This window comes from Mesoplodon mirus (assembly GCF_964341445.2).
Source record: "Mesoplodon mirus genome assembly, chromosome: 12".
NCBI classification, from domain to species: Eukaryota; Metazoa; Chordata; class Mammalia; order Artiodactyla; family Ziphiidae; genus Mesoplodon; species Mesoplodon mirus.
This window is the reverse complement of record NC_138988.1, coordinates 44354631-44377151: the sequence shown is the minus strand read 5'-3', so window position 1 is coordinate 44377151 and position 22521 is coordinate 44354631. Positions and strand designations below refer to the sequence as shown.

Genomic DNA, 22521 nt, shown 5'->3' with positions numbered 1-22521 from the left:
ACCCAAGCTATGTGATATTAGGAATGTGGAAGCAATATAACAACCATTTCAGAGGGTGCCTGGGAAGAAACAGCACCCTCAAGGGATGAGGTTTTGATTACAGCGAGAAGGTAAAGGCAATGTTCAGGGATGCTGAGCAAGAAGGGACCTTCACTACCAATGGGTCGCCAGCTTCAGAGAGTGAAGTCTTCAGGAGCTGGAGAAAGGTAGCACACGAAGACAAAAAGGGGAATTGCAGAGATGTAGAGGATTACATTTGCAAGAGGTGGAGGTTACCCTTGAGTTCCGGGTTCCTTGTGGTGACTGAGATAAACACATAGTACGTGCTGAGAATGTTCTGACAGTCTCAGGACTGTTAACAATGGGAAGGCTGAGACTGCAGGATGGTGGGGGGGGTCTGGACCCCTAGGGAGCGAGGCTCTTACTTCATTCCTGCCGCCTGAGGCCTGAGGACAGGGTAGTCTTACTCCAATACTTGGGGCCTCCTCTTAATATGGGCTGATGAAGGCACAAAGCCCTAGACTTCAATTCTGGGAAATCTCCTTGAAGTACTGATATTTCTTTTATGACTTCCTCCTCTCCCATGTCTCTATTCCTCTCTTTACTGCCCACTTAACTATTAGGTCACCTATCCTGAACCTCTTTTTACCACTTTCACCTCTTCTTGTTATACTTTCTGGGTGATTCCCTTGACTTTATTTTCCAATGCTGACACTGAGTGTCTCATTTCTGATATCAACTTTCAGTTTTCAAGAGTTCTTTTTTGTTCTATGAATTTTCCTTTTTTACAGCAATCTATTGTCTCAGGGTTAGTTGCAAACATCTTCTGTAACCTTAGGATGCTAAATTTTCTTCTTCCTGCATAGTCTGTTTCAATTGGGCTTTTATTCCCCCTCTGCTTCAGCCTTTTTCACATCCTTGGCTTTTTTTTTTATATTTAAAAATGGAGGACTTCCCTGGTGGCACAGTGGTTAAGAATCCGCCTGCCAATGCAGGGGACACGGGTTCGAGCCCTGGTCTGGGAAGATCCCACATACTACGGAGCAACTAAGCCCGTGCGCCACAGCTACTGAGCCTGCGCTCTAGAGCCCGCGAGCCACAACTACTGAGCTCACGTGCCACAGCTACTGAAGCCTGTGTGCCTGGAGCCCATGCTCTGCAACAAGAGAAGCCACCGCAATGAGAAGCCGGCGCGCCGCAACGAAGAGTAGCCCCTGCTCACCGCAACCAGAGAAAAGCCCACGCACGGCAGTGAAGACCCAATGCAGCCAAAAATAAATAAATTCATTAATATTTTTAAAAAATGGAGCGTCAAAAAGCTGGTGAGAAGCTCTGCGTGCACAGTTGGCACTTCTGTGTGGAGCTATTTTACTGAGGAATCACTGGTCTCTTCACTTGACTTGATCAGATCTCCCAAAGAAAGTTCTGATTTCCAGCCTAGAAGGTGCACAAGTCTATTAGCAGGTTCTGGATAGAACCAGGAGTAGAAGGTGAGGGGGTGACAGAGAAGGACCTAACATTCAGTGTGGTTCCCCAACATTCAAAATTCCTGCTACACTGCTCCAGAGAAGAGAGAGGTGGGGAAGTGACCAGGAATCTAAGTGCTTCTTAAAGACTTTTAGCCAATTTTCCTGTTCTTCACCCCACCAGCATCCCCTTCTTCCAGAGGTTTCTGAATCTTCAGCTCCTAAGCCTTTCTGGGAATTCTGCCACATGGGTTGCTGCTCAGCTTCCTGCAATGTGGCTTAGGATTTACCTTTCTCAGCTCTGCTAAAAGTCACAACTCTTTCACCTGATTTTGAGCTTCCAAAATGTTGTCATCAGCTTATTTTCATTGTTCTTCTGAGTTTATGCTTTTTAATTTTTAATCTCTTTACTGTCTTAGTGGAGTTTCAGGAGGGTGAAATGCTAACATGTTCAACTGCCATCTTCACGAAACCCTGGGGACTTCCCTGGTGGTCCAGTGGGAAAGAATCCGCCTTGCAATGCAGGGGATGCAGGTTCAATCCCTGGTCAGGGAACTAAGATCCCACATGCCGCGGAGCAACTAAGCCCATGCGCCACAACTATTGAGCTCGTGCGCCTCAACTAGAGAGCCCACACGCTCTGGACCCTGTGCACCACAACTACAGAGCTCACGCGCCCTGGAGCCTGCACACCACAACTAGAGAAGAGAAAACCCACATGCCACAACAAGAGAGAAGCCCGTGCCACAATGAAAGATCCCGCCTGCCTCAATGAAGATCCTGCGTGGCACAACTAAGACCCAATGCAGCCAAAAATAAATTAAGTAAATAAATAAATAAATAAACACCAAACTCTGTTGTGTATCTTATTTCTAAGTTTATTGGGAAGGGGGCTGGTGGTCTGTTTGTTTGGTTTTTAGTTTTTGGTTAATTTTTTTGTTTCCCACCACCATCCCACCCCCCACCCCAACCTTCTGAATTGCAAGCCTTCAAACTCATTTTCTAAAGAATGCAGCCAAGACTGTAAACATTGCTCCAAGTACCACCTTTCGCCACATCCCCTAGACCCTGCTATGATCTATTCTTACTGTTGTTCAATTCTAAATCATCTGCAGCTTTCACTTTGCGCTCTCTTTAACCCAAGAGCTAGTCTGAAGTGTACTAACTTAATATAAGAAAAAAAATGTCCTCATTCTTTCATCGAACATGCAAATAAACCACAAAAACAGCAAAAGGTAACCAATGTCAACCCCACGAACCTTCTGGCATTGGAGACCTCAAGAACTCTTCATAAGCTACATCAGTTCTCTTTGCCCCTTTCTTTTTTTCCCTACAGACCAAATTTCACTTACTTTTCTCTTTTCTTCTAAACTGATACCACCTAAGCTACTTTTAGAGGTTTCTCTCTTGAAGATCACTGTGAAATAGGGCAAGCCCTTTATCAAGGTACACTCCCCAGGCATTTGCTGCTCAAGGCACCTCTCTCAAAGTGTGGTCCACACTAAAGGTCTGGGCATCACCATGGATATCCAAAATCAGAATCTCTGAGAGTTAGGCCAGAAAATTACTCTTTTTATACCAGCTTATTCAGACACATGGTAAAGTTTAAGAAACACTAATGTAAAGGTTTTTCTGTTAACTGCAATGGAGACACATGTAGACAGCAAAAGCAACTTTAAAAAAATGTTATGGTCCCTTCCATCAACATTTAAGGGTTTACTTTATATTAGTGCTAATACAGGCAGACCTCAGAGATACTTCTGGTTCAGTTCCAGACCACCACAATAAAGCAAATATAGCAAGAAAGCAAGCCACACGAATTTTTTGGTTTCCCAGTGCATATAAAAGTTGTTTACACTATAGTCTATGAAGTATGTAATAGCATTGTCTAAAAAAAAGAACATACCTTAATTAAAAAATACTTTATTGCTAAAAAATCTTAGCCATTATCCAACAATGCAGTTCTGTCACAAACCTTCAATTTGTAAAAAAACAGTATCTGTGAAATGGAAAAAGTGAAGCACAATAAAACAAGGTGTGCCTGTAACGCATAACTCAAGTTCTTTTTCCAGGAATTACTTCACACAGTCCTTTGCACAGTTATAAAAGATTCTCACCTAAGGTCAAAAGGAAGAGCAATCCAAAATTCCACTTCACTAACCTGTCACATAAGCTTAACCACTGACCAGTTACATAGCCCTCTTTATTCCTAAAATACAATTCTGCAGGCATATTCAGATTTCCCCCAAATCAGTTGCTCCTATTTCTTTAGTAATTTGCCAAAGTTCATGTTTACAATTTGGAGAAAAGTCAATGTAGAAACCAGTGCTTGCAAACAGGAAACCAGAATGCACACCAAGAAAAATTTATGCAACAGATGGAGCAAAGATGAATGTCTTGGTGTATATTTACTTAGGAAACCAAAGTTACAAGGAAACATCTAGATATCAAAAGCAAAGCTAAAGATTAAAAAAAAACAACTTCATGTTTAAAGACATGATTGCTATTCATCATATAAATGATTGTTATCACTGTATGTTTTCTTTTTTAAAAAATTGGTTATTTCAAATGATCTTTTGCAGAGACGTACAAGATCCTCAATGATCTGTGTCAATAGCAACCCAACTTCAACTGCATGAATACACCACACCTTCACCCACTGAACAATCTGCATTCATTTCTAAAGGCCATGGTTGGAAGCTCATTCCAATTCTCAACTCTGACAGGTCTTAAATGCCTCCTCTGTTTCTCCCAGGCTGCTTCTCTCTAATCACAGGGGCCTAATACGGGGATGTCCTCTCTCTCAAACGTCCCTAATTCACCAAAGCGTCCTATTAGCACTTCGACCACCAGCAGCCCCACAATGCAGACATGACCGTTACTGTTCAAGCCTGAAAGGGACCAATATGAAGGTCAAGTATTTCCATTTTCTACCCAGAAAAAAAACAGAATATATCATACAAACACAGTCTTTAAATATATCTCGATTACAATGGCGTTTATGCCGCAACAGCTGTAACACACGTACAGTGTAAAAGCCACAAATCAAGCCTAAGTTAGGTTGGAGATCTGCTGTGTGTAACAGCCAGAGAAGTGCCAAGACAGAGGTCACGAGGGGTGAGGAGAAGGGGTCAGAATAACTGGGGAAGGCTTCACAGTGGGAGGAAGACCCTGGAAGACTCGTACAATCTGGACAGAAGAAGGGACTCCAGAGGTGGGCAGCAGCATTAACACGGGCCCGGAGGCAGGAATGAGGACAGTGTGTGGCAAGGCCAGTGAAGGCATGGCCACAGCCGGAGCAGAGCAGGGGCCCTGGAAAGGCATGGCAGCTAAGGCTGAAGAGGGGCCCTGGGGACACAGCACGGACGGCCCGAGAGCCTTGCCAGGCTTCTTCTCCACGGGGTGCAGTTTCTGATGCTGAACAAAGCTGCCGTACCACTTGAAGGCTTTCCCACATGCCTGACACTCATAAGGCTTCTCTCCGGTGTGAACTCTCTGATGCTGAATGGAAGCAATCTTCTGGGTGAACGCCTTGCCACACTCCTTACACTGGTAGGGTTTCTCACCGGTGTGAATTCTCTGGTGGGCGATAAAGAGTGACCTACACCCAAAAGCTTTCCAACATTCCTTACATTTATAGAGTTTCTCCCCAGTGTGTAGCCTGTGATGCTGAAGGTAGGCTGCGCTCCGACGGAAGGCCTTGCCGCACTCCTTACACTCATAGGGCTTCTCGCCCGTGTGGATGCGCTGATGCTGGGTCAAGGCTGTGTTGGAGCTCAGACCTTTGCCACACTCCTTACATTCGTAGGGTCCTGCGCCGATGTGATTTTTCTCGTGTACGATACAGTCATAGCTGGACTTGAAAGCTTTGCCACATTCCTTACATTTGAAGGGCTTCTCCCCAGTGTGGCTCATCTGATGCCGAATGAGCTTTGAGTTATATCTGAAGATCTTCCCACATTCTTTACACTCGTAGAACTTCATTCCACCTCGAAGTATTAGATTGGGATTCAGACTGAAAGTCTGCCATGGTGCCTTGCTTTTAAAATCAAAGTGCTGAGACATGTTTCTGAAAAGCCCTCCCACTGGCATGCTGTGCACCTCTGTTTCTTCAGGGGCTTCCTGCTTTACCACTGGCTCTTCTGTCTTAGTCCAGGACTCACCACCTGACCAAAGAAACCACAAGTGTTCCTCGTTACTGAACTGGAAGGGAAATAGGATCCAGTGGTCCTGATTTTCTCTCGTAGGAAGTGATTTTTTAAAAATATACCCATAAGATGGCTACAAGCATCCATAAAGGAGGATGAGAGAGAAAAAGAAAAACAATAACATATAACTGGAGAAGTGACGACACTGGAACCAGTCCAGGGAGTGCCTCTTATAAGGAAGGGCTGGGGAATGAACCAGGGCAGGTGAAATGTGCAGAATGAGAATGGGAAGGGGACCTCCCTGGCGGTCCAGTGGTTAGGACGCCATGCTTCCACTGCAGGGGGCTCAGGTTCAATCCCTGGTTGGGGAACTAAGGTCTCGCAAGCGATGCAGCACAGCCAGTTAAAAAAGGGGAGGGGGGTAAGGAAAAGAGGCAGGAGGGGAAAAAAAGAAAAAAAAGTGGGAGAGGTGAGAGGAATCAGCAAGCAATGGAAACAGGTTTTAAAAAGAGAAAGAGGGAGACCTCGAAGAAGGGAAAAGACACCCGTGAGATGAGTAGCTGAGCAGCGCGGTAACACACACAGAGAAACAATGGATCCCAGTGCCCCACCTGGAAGCCAGGAAACCACCCCATATCCCGAATTCTAAATAATGGCCTGACAATTCTACTTTTAAATATTCCACATAGGTATTCCAGTGGTTAGGACTCCGTGTTCTCACTGCTGAGGGCCCAGCTTCAATCCCTGGTCGGGGAACTAAGATCCCACAAGCCTCACAGCACGGCCAAAAAAAAAAAAAAAAAAATCCACATAATATTCTGGGATAAAACATTAGTTCGTTCAGAAAGTCAGCCAGAACACAAGTCAATCGGAGAGCTGTAGGCCACAGTGGTATTACTGCTAAAGGAACCACTATTTACAACGTCACAGTATGTGTGAGAAATGAGGCCTGGAAGCTTTCTTCCTAAAAGAAAGAAAACCCAAGTAAACAAAAGCTCCCAGGACTGGTAAGCAGTCTCTGGGAAATTTTAGGGTGGGTGGGTGTGTTGGGTGTTGTATTGGGGGAATATTCTTGCCCTTTCTTCTATAGCCCTATAGAAAACAAATACATCGTAAACCTCAAGATTATGACATCAGGAACTTTTAAATACTAAACATGATTTAAACACTAAAGAGGCAAATAAAATCATAGCTATGGCACAGATAAATCAGTTTGACCCACAGAATAATATTTTCCTTAAAAGTATGGCTAAAACCCTGCTTCTTTGCCATGAAAATTGGCATAAAATTAAATATTTTCGCTGGTAAGTGAGAAAAGAGGTGGTTTCAGAGGTAGTGGGTCACAGCTTTTCCGTGGGAGGATAGCCATGTGGATATGGACAGCGTGCAGCTATGCATTCCTAGGGAATGGTCCTTCCGGGCTCAGTGCGGGAACTCGAAAAAGGTCAGAGAGTGTACTGAGTACTACCTTATAAAAACTACAGGGAGCTTTGTTCTCTGCTGCAGGAGAAATATTTCTAGTAAACCAGGAAGGCAAACCAGAAAGCACTAGGTCCTCTTACTCACCTGGACAGATGCCTCTCAAAATCTCTGCTTCCCAGGGATCTGGGCCCCATGGTGCTTCCCCTCTCTCCAGCTGGGAGATCAGAACAGGTGTGGGGAATGGAAGTGCTTCTCCAGCAAGAAAGAGAGAGAGACAAGTTGAGAGGAGACATCCAGAGCTGTTCCTGAGATCTCTCTGCCCACCCCATCGTGGGCTAGTTGAGGAGGGGAGAAGTGGACTGCCCAGGGGACCAATGGGCCACCAGGGGTTCTGAGGAAGGGGTCCAAACTGTGCTCCAAGGTAGGGCCAGGGAGATAGTGATTCTCCTCAGGGAGAAAGTGAAAGCTCACCCTGACTCAGAAGGAAGGAAATCCCTTCAGGAAGGATGTATGTACTGATATCCTGGGAGGCTCCTCCACACAGGAGAGGGCCCAAATCCCACAACACTGGAAGGATGGAGGAACAGAGGTCTCCTGGGGGTACCCAGGAGAATCCTCTCCCTCAGGGTCCAGAACCATGCTCTTCCCTGGGAAGTAATGAAGTCCAATTTCAAAGCCAAAGGGAACCTGGGATTTCCCCACCCAGCATCTCCAAAGGCTGATGAGTGCAGAACTCCCCTCTGGAGCCATCAAACCTAAGGACTACTAGAATCCCCAAGACATCTGAGAAGACGTGAAACTATCACAGAGGGCCACTGAGAGAGACCTTACCCAGGGAAGCCACATTTGCATAATTCTCCAGCATCACCTCCCTGTACAGGGCCTTCTGCACAGGCTCCAGGCTGGCCCACTGGTTCTGGGTAAAGTACACAGCCACATCCTCAAAGGTCACTGGCTCCTGAAACAACAGGTTCCTGCTGAAGCCTTGAGCGAGGGCCAGAAGGGGGCAGTCTGAGCTGCAGGGAAGAGATGGACCTGCCAGGGTCTGTGACTCTGAGCCTCGTGGAAGGTTTGCTCTATGGACAAGAGCATTCAGCACCCCAGCCAGAGGCCAGTCCTCAGCCAGTGTTCCCACCTCCAGACTCGGTACGCCAATGCTCTCCCACCTACTCAGCTCTGGGGCTCCAAACTGTCATCCTAACCTCATAACTTGGCATCTGGGGCTCTCCTGCCTGGTAACTGCATCAACCCCTTTGTTCATTTCTCCATGGATCTGTCCCTCTAGCACCTGCTGCCCTCATGTACTCTTAACCTGTCACCTAATTTTCTGTACACCAACCACTCTCTCTGTCTCCACTCAGCCGAAGTACATATGCACGGCCACATGTACTCCCTGCCCCAGCTTCTCCTGGCCTTCCCCAACAGCTTCCACTATGCGCAGAGGAGCCACTCCTTAGGAATAGTCCCAGTGCAGTTAGAACATTCTTTAACACGATACACAAAAATAAACTCAAAATGGATTAAAGACCTAAATGTAAGACCAGATACTATAAAACTCTTAGAGGAATACATAGGCATAACACTCTCTGACATAAATCACAGCACGATCTTTTCTGATCATCTCCTAAAGTAATGGAAATAAAAACAAAAATAAACAAATGAGACCTAACTAAACTCAAAAGCTTTTGCACAGCAAAGGAAACCATAAACAAAACAAAAAGACAACCCACAGAATGGGAGAAAATATTTGCAAACGATGTGACCAACAAGGGATTAATCTCCAAAATTTACAAACAGCTCATGAAACTCAATATTAAAAAAAACAAACAATCCAATCCAAAAATGGGCAAAAGACCTAAATAGACATTTCTCCAAAGAAGGCATACAAATGGCCAAGAGGCACATGAAAAGATGCTCAGCATCTCTGATTATTAGAGAAACGCAAATCAATACTACAATGAGATTCACCTCACACCAATCAGAATGGCCATTAACAAAAAATCTAACAATAAATGCTGGAGAGGGTGTGGACAGAAAGGAACCCACTACACTGTTGGTGGGAATGTAAATTGGTAACAGCCACTATGGAGAACAGTATGGAGGTTCCTTAAAAACCTAAAAATAGAGCTACCATATGATCCAGCAATCCCACTCCTGGGCATATATCTGGAGAAAAACATGTTTTGAAAGGACACATGCACCCCAATGTTCACTGCAGCACTGTTTACAATAGCCAAGACATGGAAGCAACCTAAATGTCCATTGAGAGAAGAATGAATAAAGAAGATGTGGTACATATACATAATGGAATATTACTCAGCCATTAAAAAGAATGAAATAGTGCCATTTGCAGCAACATGGATGGACCTGGAGATTATCATACTAAGTGAAGTAAGTTAGAGAAAGCCAAATACCATATGATATTGCTTATATGCAGAATCTAAAAAAAAAGATACAAATTAACTTATTTACAAAACAGAAACAGACTCACAGACTTAGAGAATGAACTTATGGTTACCAGGGGACTGGCAGTGGGGGGAAGGGATGGATTGGGAGTTTGGGATTGACATGTACACACTGCTATATTTAAAACAGATATCCAACAAGGACCCAATGTATAGCACAGGGAACTCTGCTCAACATTCTGTAATAACCTAAATGGGTAAAGAATTTGAAAAGGAAAAGATACTTGTATATATATAACAGAATCACTTTGCTGTACACCTGAAGCTAACACAACATGGTTAATCAACTATACGCCGTAATAAAATAAAAATTAGGAAGCATCAGGAAGATGGTGGTGTGGGAAGACGCAGAGTTTGCCTCTCCCCACAACTAGGGCACCTGCCAGACACTGCTGGGGGACCCCGATGCCCAAGGAGATGGGTATAAGCCCCAAGTGAACCAGTAGGACGTGGGGGGACTGAGGGGGAAGGAGAAGTGGAGGCTGGATAGGACTGGCGGCCCTGAAGGGTGGCTGAGAGGGGGGAGGGGTTCCCATGACTGGTGGGACCCTCAGGGGCTCGGATCATGGGGAGCACACGCAGTGTTTCCCCTGCCCAATCTCCAGGACCAGAGGAGCAGGAGAGGAGCAGAGGGCGTATGCACCACCCACTCGGGCCCACAGAGACTGCTAAGCTCCTAGGCTGATTCCCCAGCCCTCCAAAGCCCACTCCAGGCTGCATGGGTCCTGGGGAGGGAGACTGGGGAGAACAGGAGAGGCAGGCGGGAGGGGCCCTCCGGGACTGGAGGAGCAGGAGAGGAGCGAGGGTGTTTGCTCTGCCCACTCGGGCCCAGGATGCCTGCTGAGCTCCCAAGTGGGGTCACCCACCCTCTGAAACCAGAGGTGAGAGGTACACCTGGGCCCCTTCTGTTCTGTTGAGCCTAAGCCCCACCCCCCACACCCATCAGGGCCTTTTCCAGCCCTGTGGGTCCTAAGCATAGGCCCTGCCCCCCACCCAAACCTTGCCCCTGCTTAGGCTGTGCCTTCCAGAGCCAAGGCCTTTTCCACCTTTTTTTTTTTTCTACTCCTTGTTTTTACTATTGTGGTTCTGTTTTACCTTCTGGTTGTTGTTTCATCTATATTTTTATTTTTATATTTTTTCTAACATATCTGTTAGTTTCCTAGTTTAATTTTATTTTTTACTTTGTTACAGTTCTCCTTTTTCTTTTTTCTTTTTTTTTTTGCGCCACCTTGCGTGGCTTGCGGGATCTTGGTTCACGAGCTGGGCGTCGGGCTGAAGCTCTTGCGGTGGGAGCTCCGAGTCTGAACCACTGGACTAACACAGAACCTCAGACCCCAGGGAATAGTCATCGCAGGGAGGTCTCCCAGAGGTCCTCATCTTGGCACCAAGACCCAGCTCTACCCAACATCCTACAAACTCCAGTGTTGGAAGCCTCAGGCCAAACAACCAGTGAGACAGGAACACAATCCCACTCACAAAAAAAAAAAGGAAAAAAAAAAAAAAGGAGATGGCAATATAATATGTCACACATGAAGGAACAAGGTAAAAACCTACAAGACCAAATAAATGAAGAGGAAATAGGCAATCTACCTGAAAAAGAATTCAGAGTAATGATAGTAAAGATGATCCAGAATCTCGGAAATAGAATGGAGGCAAGGACTGAGAAAATACAAGAAATGTTTAACAAAGATCTAGAACAACTAAAGAACAAACAGAGATGAACAACACAATAACTGAAATGAAAAATACACTAGAAGGAATCAATAACAGAATAACTGAGGCAGAAGAATGAATAAGTGAGCTGGAAGACAAAATAGTGGAAATAAACTGCAGAGGAGCAGAATAAAGAAAAAAGAATGAAAAGAATTGAACACAATCTCAGAGACCTCTGGGACAACACTAAACACACCAACATTTGAATTATAGGGGTCCCAGAAGAAGAAGAGAAAAAGAAAGGGTCTGAATTATAGTCAAAAACTTCCCTAACATGGGAAAGGAAATAGTCACCCAAGTCCAGGAAGCACAGAGTCCCATACAGGATAAACCCTAGGAAAAATACACCAAGACACATATTAATCAAACTAACAAAAATTAAATTCAAAGAAAAAAAAATTAAAAGCAGCAAGGGAAAAGCAACAAATAACATACAAGGGAATCCCCATAAGGTTATCAACTGATTTTTCAGCAGAAACTCTGCAGACCAGAAGAGAGTGGCACGATAAACTTAAAGTGATGAAAGAGAAAAATCTACAACCAAAATTACTCTACCCAGCAAGGAACTCATTCAGATTCGACAGAGAAATCAAAAGTTTTTCAGACAAGCAAAAGCTAAGAGAATTCAGTACCACCAAACCAGCTTTACAACAAATGCTAAAGAAACTTCTCTAGGCAGGAAACACAAGAGAAGAAAAAGACCCACAGGATAGAAAGCCCAGAGTTAAGCCCACACACATATGGTCACCTAATTTATGACAAAGGAGGCAAGAACATACAATGAAGAAAAGACAGCCTCTTCAATAAGTGGTGCTGGGAAAACTGGACAGGTACATGTAAAAGAATGAAATTAGAACACTCCCTAACACCATACGCAACAATAAACTCCAAATGGATTAAAGACCTAAATGTAAGACCAGACACTATAAAACTCTTAGAGGAAAACATAGGAGAAACACTCTGACATAAACCACAGCAAGATCTTTTTTGACCTACCTCCTAGAGTAATGGAAAAACAAAAATAAACAAAATGGGACCTAATTAAACTTAAAAGGTTTTGCACAGCAAAGGAAACCATAAACAAGATGAAAAGACAACCCTCCGAATGGGAGAAAATATTTTCAAATGAAACAATGGACAAAGGATTAAGCTCCAAAATATACAAACAGCTCATGGAGCTCAATAACAAAAAAACAAACAATTCAATTAAAAAATGGGCAGAAGACCTAAGTAGATATTTCACCAAAGAAGACATACAGATGGCCTAGAGACACATGAAAAGATGCTCAGCATCACTAATTATTAGAGAAATGCAAATCAAAACTCCAATGAGGTATCACCTCACACTGGTCAGAATGGCCATTATCAAAAAATCTAGAAACAATAAATGCTGGAAAGGATGTGGTGAAGAGAACCCTCCTTCACTGTTGGTGGGAATGTAAATTGATACATTTATAATATCAATATCATACATATGGAGAACAGTATGGAGGTTCCTTATAAAACTAAAAATAGAACTACCATATGAACCAGCAATCCCACTACTGGGCATATACCCTGAGAAAACCACAATTCAAAAAGAGACATGTATCACACTGTTCACTGCAGCACTATTTACAATAGCCAGGACATGGAACCAACCTAAATGTACATCAACAGATGAGTGGATAAAGAGGATATGGCACATATATATAAATGGAATATTACTCAGCCATAAAAAGGAACAAAATTGAGTTATTTGTAGTGAGACAGATGGACCTAGAGGCTGTCATACAGAGTGAAGTAAGTCAGAAAGAGAAAAACAAATACCGTATGCTAACACATATATATGGATCTAAAAAAAAAAAAGGTACTGATGAACCTAGTGGCAGGGCACAATAAAGACATAGACATAGAGAATGGACTTGAGGACACGGCAGGGGAGGGGGAAGCTGGGACGAAGTGAGAGAGTAGCACTGACATATATACACTACCAAACGTAAGGTAGATAGCTAGTGGGAAGCAGCCACATAGCACAGGGAGATCTGCTCAGTGCTTTTCGATAACCTAGAGGGGTGGGATAGGGAGGGTGGGAGGGAGGCTCAAGAGGGAGGGGATATGGGGATATATGTATGCATACGGCTGATTCACTTTGTTGTACAACAGAAACTAACACAGTACTGTGAAGCAATTATACTCCAATAAAGATATATTAAAAAAAAATAGGGCTTCCCCGGTGGCACAGTGGTTGAGAGCCCACCTGCTGATGCAGGGGACGCGGGTTTGCACCCCGGTCTGGGAGGATCCCACATGCCGCGGAGCGGCTGGGCCCGTGAGCCATGGCCACTGAGCCTGCGCGTCCGGAGCCTGTGCTCCGCAACGGGAGAGGCCACAGCAGTGAGAGGCCCGTGTACGGCAAAAAAAAAAAAAAAAAAAAAATAGTCCCAGTATTTTACAAATTTCTTTTTATACCTTCTTACCTTATCAGAAAGCTAGCTCTCTTGAAGGAAACCTGCAGCCTGCCCATTGTGGCCTCTCCTCCAAACTACTTGTCTTCAAAGAAGGCTGGCTATGTGCTTATCTCTGGGCACAGGCATGTCCCCCTGTCTTGAGCTCCATCCCACCTGCCAAAGTGTGCCCCCTCTGTCTCCCTTGGGCCACCTCCATCTTCTGAAGAGTGAAGGGAACTCATATTTGTGGATTAGCCCCTAGGCATCAGGCTCCTGGGTGGGTACGTTTTTTTGTTTTTAATATATCTATTTTACTTTATTAATTCATTCATTCATTTATTTATTTATTTTTGGCTGCATCGGGTCTTCGTTGCTGCATGCGGGCTTTCTCTAGTTGCGGTGAGTGGGGGCTACTCTTTGTTGTGGTGCACAGGCTTCTCATTGTGGTGGCTTCTCTTGTTGTGGAGCACAGGCTCTAGGCACACGGGCTTTAGTAGTTGTGGCATATGGGCTCAGTAGTTGTGGCTTGCGGGCTCTAGAGTGCAGGCTCAGTAGTTGTGGCGCATGGGGTTAGGTGCTCCGCGGCATGTGGGATTTTCCCGGACCAGGGCTCGAACCTGTGTCCCCTGCACTGGCAGGCGGATTCTTAATCACTGCACCACCGGGAAGCCCCATTGGGTGGGTACTTTTAAATCTTGTCTTTGGGACTTCCCTGGTGGTCTAGTGGTTAAGACTTCACCTTATAATGCAGTGGGTGTGGGTTCAATCCCTGGTCAGGGAGCTAAAATCCAACATGCCTCGTGGCCAAAAAACCAAAAACATAAAACAGAAGCAATACTGTAACAAATTCAATAAACACTTTAAAAATGGTCCACATCAAAAAAATCTTGTCTTTCATTTACTTTTTACAACATATATATGAAGTCATAGTTGTTACTCCCATTTTTCAAAGGATGAAACTAAGATTCAGAAAAATTGATTACTTTGCCCAAGATCACACAGCCAGGAAGTGACACAGCTGGGACTTCAACACAAACCTGTCAAACAGCAAACCTGGGCTCTTCCCACATAGCATGCTGCCTCCGACAGGGGCTCATGAACTTCTCCAAACACATAGCTAACCCCTGAACCTCATCATAACCTGGTGTTGCCCCATCTTTGGAGAACATCTTTTCAAACCCAACTTCCAAAATTACGTATCAAGCCGTCTTTACTGTGCTCCCTCCAGGCCACGTGGGGGCCCTCCCCCAATCTACACTGAGGGATCAGCTATTTCAAAACCGCACACACCATCCTAGGAGCCAGAGCCTCTGCATCTTCCATGAGATGTAGGAGCAGTTTCTAACGGTGTCCACTGACTACCTTCTCTGCTTCTATAGACAGCACAGTGCAGACCACAGAGACTGGGCTCAGCCTGGAGGGGTTTCCTGCCTTCTGCACCTTTTCACCTTCATGACCCCACAGATGATTCCGTCTCCTAGGAGATTCTCACCACCCTATGCAGTCAGCCTTGTTCTTTTCAGCCCAATGAAAAGGAAGACACCTACCCACAGGGGCTCAGCTAAGCCCCTTACTCTTTGAGTGTCCCAGTCTCTCCTGGCAGCCTGTGCACTGGAGTCAGCAGAGGGGACAGGGAGAAGGGAATGCTCTCACAACTGCTCCTGGGGGAAGCAGGGAAGAAACATACCCCAAGCATAAATGCTGGCAAGTTAAACTGCTCCCAGCCACTCTACTGGCACTACACTCAGGTCCTTCTGAGGGGGTCCTTTGCAAATAAGAACTAGGGAACTCAGTTCAAAAGGAGACACTGAGAGAAGAACAAATTTAGAAACTTCTCAAAGGGAGAGTTGACCCTTAAGCTGGGCAATGACGAGGCTCAAAGGGCCCCCCAAATAGCTTGAGCCCCAAATCCAAACATCAGATAGAACCATGATGTCCTGTGAGTAATCACTGCTTCAACAACAAGGCATTAAAGGGCTTCTGATGACAGTGACCACAGGCTCACAGGTAAACCAAAGTTCACCTCTGCGTGCAGCAAGTCAAACCTCACTCCCTCACATCTTCAGAGCTATTCTCACAACTTTCTCCACCCAGTACCATCTTCCTCCCCAAATTGTTCTTCCCACTTGCTGTCAAATAACCGCAGGTATCATGAGTCCAAAAAAATGCCTATTATTAAAGGAGAACTTACTTTTTCAAGACAGGTAGGTTGTTGATACATTCTTCTTTCTCCTATGGATGGTCACTATGTACATCAACTTATTTTATTTTTCTCCACAGTATTTTTCATCATCTGACAAATTATACTTTTATTGTCTATCTCTCCCCACCAGGTTGTAAGTCATGAGGGAAGGATTCTGTTTTGTTCATTATTGGTTTACTAGTGCACAGTACATTGGCCTGGCAGATGCAAGATGATTAATATGAATTTGCTGAAAGAATTAATTTCAAAAATGGTTTGATCACCAATAAAAATTTTTACATTTATGAAGGTCAGAAAACAATAGCAAATACCACCTTAACAGTGAAGTGCCAGAGCACATCCATTAAAGTTAATGGTTGATAATTTACCACGCACTGAGTTCTACTTTCTGTGAAAGACTGGAAGAGCATAAATGTAGGAAAGAAACATAAACATCTTTGCTTGCAGAGGAAATAGCTATCTGCCTAAAAAATATCCAAGAGGCAGGAGAATAAACAAAAAACATTTAAAACTGACAAAATAATTCATTAAGTTAGCTAGATATAGGATAAGTGAACAAAAATGATTAGCTTTCCTAAATACCACCATAAACAATTAGAAGACAAAAAAAGAGAAAATAAGATGCCATTCATATGAAAATAGCTAAGAACCGACCTAACAAAAACCTGCAAAACCAAGACAAGAAAACTAAATGTTTATTAAAATAAATAAAAGAGAAACTGAATAAATTGAAATATACAGTGTTTCTGAATGGGAAGACTCAAACTTGTAAAGAAGCCAATTACCCCAATTTTGCCTATGAATTCAAAAAAATCCACTCCCCCACCAAAAAATCAATGAGATTTATACAGGGGTAGGGGATCATTTAGAGTAATCTGGAAAAAGTAAGTGTGAAAAACTAGCTGAGAAGGTTTTGAAGGAAATACATTTTTGAAAGAAATGATGAGGGGGAATTAAACCCTACCTTAAAAGGATAATACTTCAAGAAAACGAGACTACAAGCCATAGATAGTGAGAAAATATTTTAAAAGACATAATAAAGGACTATTATCCCAAGTATATAGAGAACTCTTAAAACTCAATAAGAAAATGAACAACCCGATTCAAAAAATCGGCAAAAGACCTGAACAGATACCTCATCAAAGAAGTTATACAGGGGCTTCCCTGGTGGCGCAGTGGTTGAGAGTCTGCCTGCCAATGCAGGGGACACGGGTTCGTGCCCCGGTCTGGGAAGATCCCACATGCTGCGGAGCGACTGGGCCCATGAGCCAAAATTACTGAGCCTGCGCGTCTGGAGCCTGTGCTCCGCAACGGGAGAGGCCGCGATAGTGAGAGGCCCGCGCACTGTGATGAAGAGTGGCCCCCGCTCGCCGCAACTAGAGAAAGCCCTCGCACAGAAACGAAGACCCAACACAGCCAAAAATAAATAAATAAATAAAGCAAACTGTCAAAAAAAAAAAAAAAAGAAGTTATACAGATGGCAAACAGGTATATGAAAAGATGCTATACAACAGTGGTCCCTAACCTTTTTGGCACCAGGGACCAGTTTCGTGGAAGACAATTTTTCCACGGACTGGACGGGGGTGTTGGGGGGTGGTTCAGGTGGTAATGCAAGGGATGGGGAGCGGCCAATGAAGCTTCACTTGCTCGCCGCTTACCTTCTTCTGCGCAGCCTGGTTCCTAACAGGACCAGTCCAGTACCGGTTGTTGGCCTCGGGGTTGGGGACCCCTGCTCTACAACATATGTCTTCAGGCAAATGCAAATTAAATCAATGAGATACCACTACACATCCATTAGGATGGCCAAAATCCAAAACACTGACAATACCAAATGCTGGCAAGGATGTGGAGCAACACAAACGCTCATTCATTGCTGGCAGGAATACAAACCGGTGTGGCCACTCTGGAAGACGTTCTTACAAAACTAAACATACTCTTACCATATGATCCAGCAATCATGCTCCTCGGTATCTTCCCAATGAGTTGAAAACTTACGTCCACACAAAAACCTGCACAAGGATGTTTATAATAGCTTTATTCATAATTGCCAAAACTTGGAAGCAACCAAGATGTCCTTCAGTAGGTGAATGGAGAAATAAACTGTGGTACAATCAGTCAATGGAATATTACTCAGCACTAAAAAGAAATAAGCTATCAAGCCATGAAAAGTCACACAAGACCTTAAATGAATACTGCTAAGTGAACAAAACCAATATGAAAAGGTATGATACCAACTACACAACATTCTGGAAAAGGCAAAAAGATCAGTAGTTGCCAGGAAGGGAGGGCAGAACACAGAGGATTTTTAGAGCCTGTGAAGAGGCTCTGTATGATACTACAATAATAGATACATATCATTACACATTTGTAACCCATAGAATGTACAACACCAAGAGTGAAACCTGGGCTTCCCTGGTAGCACAGTGGTTAAGAATCCACCTGCCAATGTAGGGGACATGGGTTCGAGCCCTGGCCAGGAAGATCCCGTATGCCACAGAGCAACTAAGCCCGTGCACCACAACTACTGAGCCTGCGCTCTAGAGCCCACGAGCCACATCTACTGAAGGCCGCGTGCCACAACTACTGAAGCCTGTGCTCCTAGAGCCTGTGCTCCAAAACAAGAGAAGCCACTGCAATGAGAAGGCCTCGCACTGCAACGAAGAGTAGCCTCTGCTCGCTGCAACTAGAGAAAGCCCGCGTGCAGCAACGAAGACCCAACGCAGCCAAAAAATAAATTAAATAAATAAACTAAATCTACTAAAAAAACAAAGAGTGAACCCTAATGCAAGCTACGGACTTTATGTGACTATGATGTGTCAATGTAGGATCATCAATTGTAACTAATGTACCACTCTGATAATGACGGAGGCTCTACATGTGTGGAGCCAGGAAGCATATGGGGACTCTGTGCTTTTTGCTCAATTTTGCTATGAACCTAAAACTTCTCTAAAAAAATTAAGTCTACTAAAAAAGAAAGGGAAAGGGGCAGGGAGAGCAATACTTAATCTCTTACCTGGACTGCAATATCATCCCGACTCACACTCTTCTGCAACCAATGCACCACTACGGGCTGAAAACCTTTTTAATATATAAATCCAACCCTTTCAACTCCCCTGCTTAAAATCCTTTAGTGTCTTCCTACTGAACCCAGAATAGAAACCAAAGTCTTCACAGTGACCTCCAAGCCATGTGCCTAGTTGCCCCACCTCACAATGAACTACTTCCTCTGACCTCTCCCTGTCTCCAGAGTACACCCAGCTTTCTCTCCCAGCCCAGGGCCGATGCATCTGCTGTCCTCTCTGGAAAGCTCTTCTTTACTTCTTTCTCCAGTAGTTTTCAAGACTATTTCTACCTCATCCTTGAGGTCTCAACGTCACGTGACCACCTCCATAAGGGCTTCCCTGACCACTACCTTCAAAGGTAGCTTCGTTGGGGCTTCTCAAATTTGAGAAGGTGTGTAAGAATCACCTGGAGAGCCTGTTACAACAGATTGCTGACCCCACTTACCCTCCTCCCCAATCTGACTCCGCGTCTAGGGTGGGACTAACAATTTGCAATTCTAATGAGCACCCAGGTGATCCTGATGCTGCCCACGTATGGACCACACTTTTACGAAGCACTGTACTTTAGCAACAGGTAATTATGGTAACTTATTTGTTTTGGGTAAAAGTACCCTCCATGAGAAAAGGGAACCTGTCTGCATTATTCAGTACTATGCACCTAGCATTTAGAAAGCACATATGGAAAAAACAATGCTGGTCTCTCTGGGATACATCTACTACTTGTGGAGCAATCCCTTCAATAAAGAATTTCTCTGGGGCTTCCCTGGTGGCACAGTGGTTAAGAATCCGCCTGCCAATGCAGGGGACACGGGTTCGAGCCCTGGTCCGGGAAGATCCCACATGCCGCAGAGCAGCTGAGCCCGTGCGCCACAACTACTGAGCCCGCGTGCCACAACTACTGAAGCCCACTCACTTAGAGCCCACACTCCGCAACAAGAGAAGCCACCACAATGAGAAGCCCGCGCACCGCAACGAAGAGTAGCCCCCACTCAACGCAACTAAAGAAAGCCCGCACACAGCAACGAAGACCCAACGCAGCCAAAAATAAATTATTTATTTATTTATTTTTTTAAAAAAAGAATTTCTCTTATCTTGGCAGGCAACCTTTTTTTTTTTTTAAATCCCACATTCCTAATTTATCCCCCCAACTCATTTCCCCTTTGGTAAGGCTGTTTTCTATATCTGTGCTGTCAACTTTTATTTGTAGAACATGATCTGGATTTCCACATTTAGGGGGAATTTCTTGGCTTGGGTCCCCCTTTTTCCACTTAAACCTATTCATCCAAACTCATCACTCTGTACACACGAGACTCTTATTTCCTCCACCATGTATTTACAGCCATAGCCCTGGGGATGGACTCAAGAGGGAAACCATAGCCTGGCCAAGTTAGGCCTTCTTGGTCCTTTCCTGATTACCTGATAGCTCATGTGATTTTTAAAAGACTGAAAAGAAGCTCAGCTCACCTGAGGCCAAGTGGTTTGGAGCATGGCTGATGTTCCCTGGCTCCGTGCACTGTCTTCTGGGTTTGGAAGAGCAAGAACCTTAAAAGCTAAGAGAAGAAGAGCCATGAGTGCAATAGTCCCTGTGCTACATCACCCACAGCCGCCTTCCGTCTTTTCCTTTCGAGCACTGGCGGGAGACTCTATCAGCCCTGCTCTGGCTGATCGCCCCAAACTCCTCATGAATTGCACTGCCTGGTCCTCGGGACAATCCACCACCTGCCTGCTCTGCCCAAGAGCGTCCCGGGGCCCATTCACATTGAGCGGACCTAGGGGTCCAAGACGAATCCTGTCCCTACAGTGCTGGGTCTGAACAAAAAAAAACCTAAAAAAGCGCTTAGAGGGATCATGACATTGACCCCAAAAAGCGTGCCTTTGGAGAAGGGAGACAGGGGTGGCTGGATCTGGATTGAGCTAAAATACTCAAGTGTTCCAGTGGGTGATGATGACAGGAGACCCCAACGGGCTCTCCACCCAAGGAAGCAGGAGACCCCAAACATCAGAAACTTCGGTACCGGGCACGGGAGGCAGTTGGGCCAACTTCTTTAGGACAAAAAAGAGGATCACGCCTCGGTGGGCAAGGGACTGGACCAGGGCTCTAGGAGGCCCCGCAACCACCTCGGCGGCTTCTGCGAGGCCCAGACACCCGTGCACCGGGTCAGAGAGGCGAGTTCAGGGGCGGGGTGCTGACGAATCGCTAAGGAAAGCGAGGAAGCTGGCGCCGGACAAGACTAGCACGAAGAACTCGCCTGAACCGAGCCTGTTCCCCTCAGAACCTCTCGGTGAGTCTCCGAAAGCCGACACAGAACCAAGCAGGGGCATCGAGCGCCCCTCTAGGCCGCCCGGAGGCGGCCCATCTCTGTGGTCCCCGCGGCGCTGCCTCACGTGACCCGAGGGGGCGGGGAATAGGACAGGCTCTTGCGCATGACGTCATGTGCGGGCGCCGCACCGCCGAGCAAGCTGCGGGTGCCTCCGCCCCTGTGCTTCAACCACTGAGGGCGGGCTGTGAGGGCGCTGAGGTAACCTTGCTCTACTCAGATCTCGGCCTCTAGACCTAGGTGGGGCCCCAGTTAACCGATTGCCCCATCAGCTGTCGGCCGCCTTTATTCCCTGGGTCACCTGGAGCCTGGGCTGTGCAGGTGCGGGGAGAATGGTTTCTGTTGTGTCATCTCCTAGAGGCCCACACCAGGCATCCTGCTTGGGTCCTAGGCTGGGCAGCCCTTAGGAGAACCATGGTTCCCATCTACCGTTTTAAAGCCCTCTCCCTTCCTAGGACCTAGGCGTGTGTGGGACCTTTTAGGGCAGATTCCTTTAACAACCAAAATAACAGTGACTACGGTTGCCAAGCATCCTGTATATACAAGTCCTATATTAAATGATTTTGTCCTGTCTTGACTTTGGCAGGATGCCCTAAATGTCCTGTGTTTAGCTTTTTTCAATAGAGTACAAAAATTCTGTAGTTTACAGCTATTTCACCTAGTTAACTGGCAAGTAACTTAAATTTCAACACTGGCTGAAAAAAACAATCATACCTCCACAAATGAAGATCTGGATAATCCCTCACAGTCTCTCCGGCAGGTTGGGCTGAGGAAAGGAAAGGGCGGGGGGTGGGGGGGCGGCTGAGAATTGAAACATTAAAAGGACTGTTTTTCAGATTCAAGAAAGGAAAAGACTGTTCTTTGACCAAAGTTCCAGGCCACGAACGAGTAATTGCTCTTAAGAACAAGTAAATGCCGTTAATTTACACAACTTCGGGTCAACACACATGCTCTGAAAATCAGCCAATGACAGTGACAGTCTCACTTTGGTGACCCCTGCAACTATGCTTCTGAGAGTTATCAAATCAATGGCAGCCCCAAACTTTAGAACATGAGCCAATCAGTGACAAATGCCCTTGAAAGCTAGCCAATCAATGACAGTACTACCCACTGGACAACAGCTAATTAGCATCGTTACTACAGTAACGATGCTTCTGAAAATCAATGGGTCAACAGTAGCCTTACCTCAGTGACCACTTCTTGCCAGTGTGGTTGCCAACATGAACAGACTTTTTCTTTGACCACTGATAGGTCTACTGAACACAGTTCCATATATATGGTTCCTACTCACCAAG

At 45.2% G+C, this 22521-nt stretch overlaps 1 protein-coding gene across 5 annotated transcripts; it reads right to left on the bottom strand.

Moving 5' to 3' along the window:
• Positions 1-2323: 2323 nt before the first annotated feature.
• Positions 2324-21298, bottom strand: ZNF621 (zinc finger protein 621). Of its 5 annotated transcripts, none has more exons than XM_082638165.1 (5): positions 20373-21298; positions 17787-17855; positions 7868-7994; positions 7181-7288; positions 2324-5632 (listed from the first exon to the last, which is right to left on the bottom strand). In XM_082638165.1, the coding sequence occupies exons 2-5, from the start codon at positions 17787-17789 to the stop codon at positions 4575-4577; spliced, it is 1296 nt and encodes a 431-aa protein (XP_082494291.1). In that variant the 5' UTR covers positions 17790-17855; positions 20373-21298; the 3' UTR covers positions 2324-4574. The 5 variants fall into 5 exon arrangements, with proteins under 5 accessions (XP_082494291.1, XP_082494292.1, XP_082494290.1 ...); XM_082638166.1 differs by lacking the exon at positions 17787-17855 and having other exon boundaries at positions 7868-8052; positions 20373-20458; positions 20924-21298; XM_082638164.1 differs by lacking the exon at positions 17787-17855 and having other exon boundaries at positions 20373-20458; positions 20924-21298.
• Positions 21299-22521: the final 1223 nt, after the last annotated feature.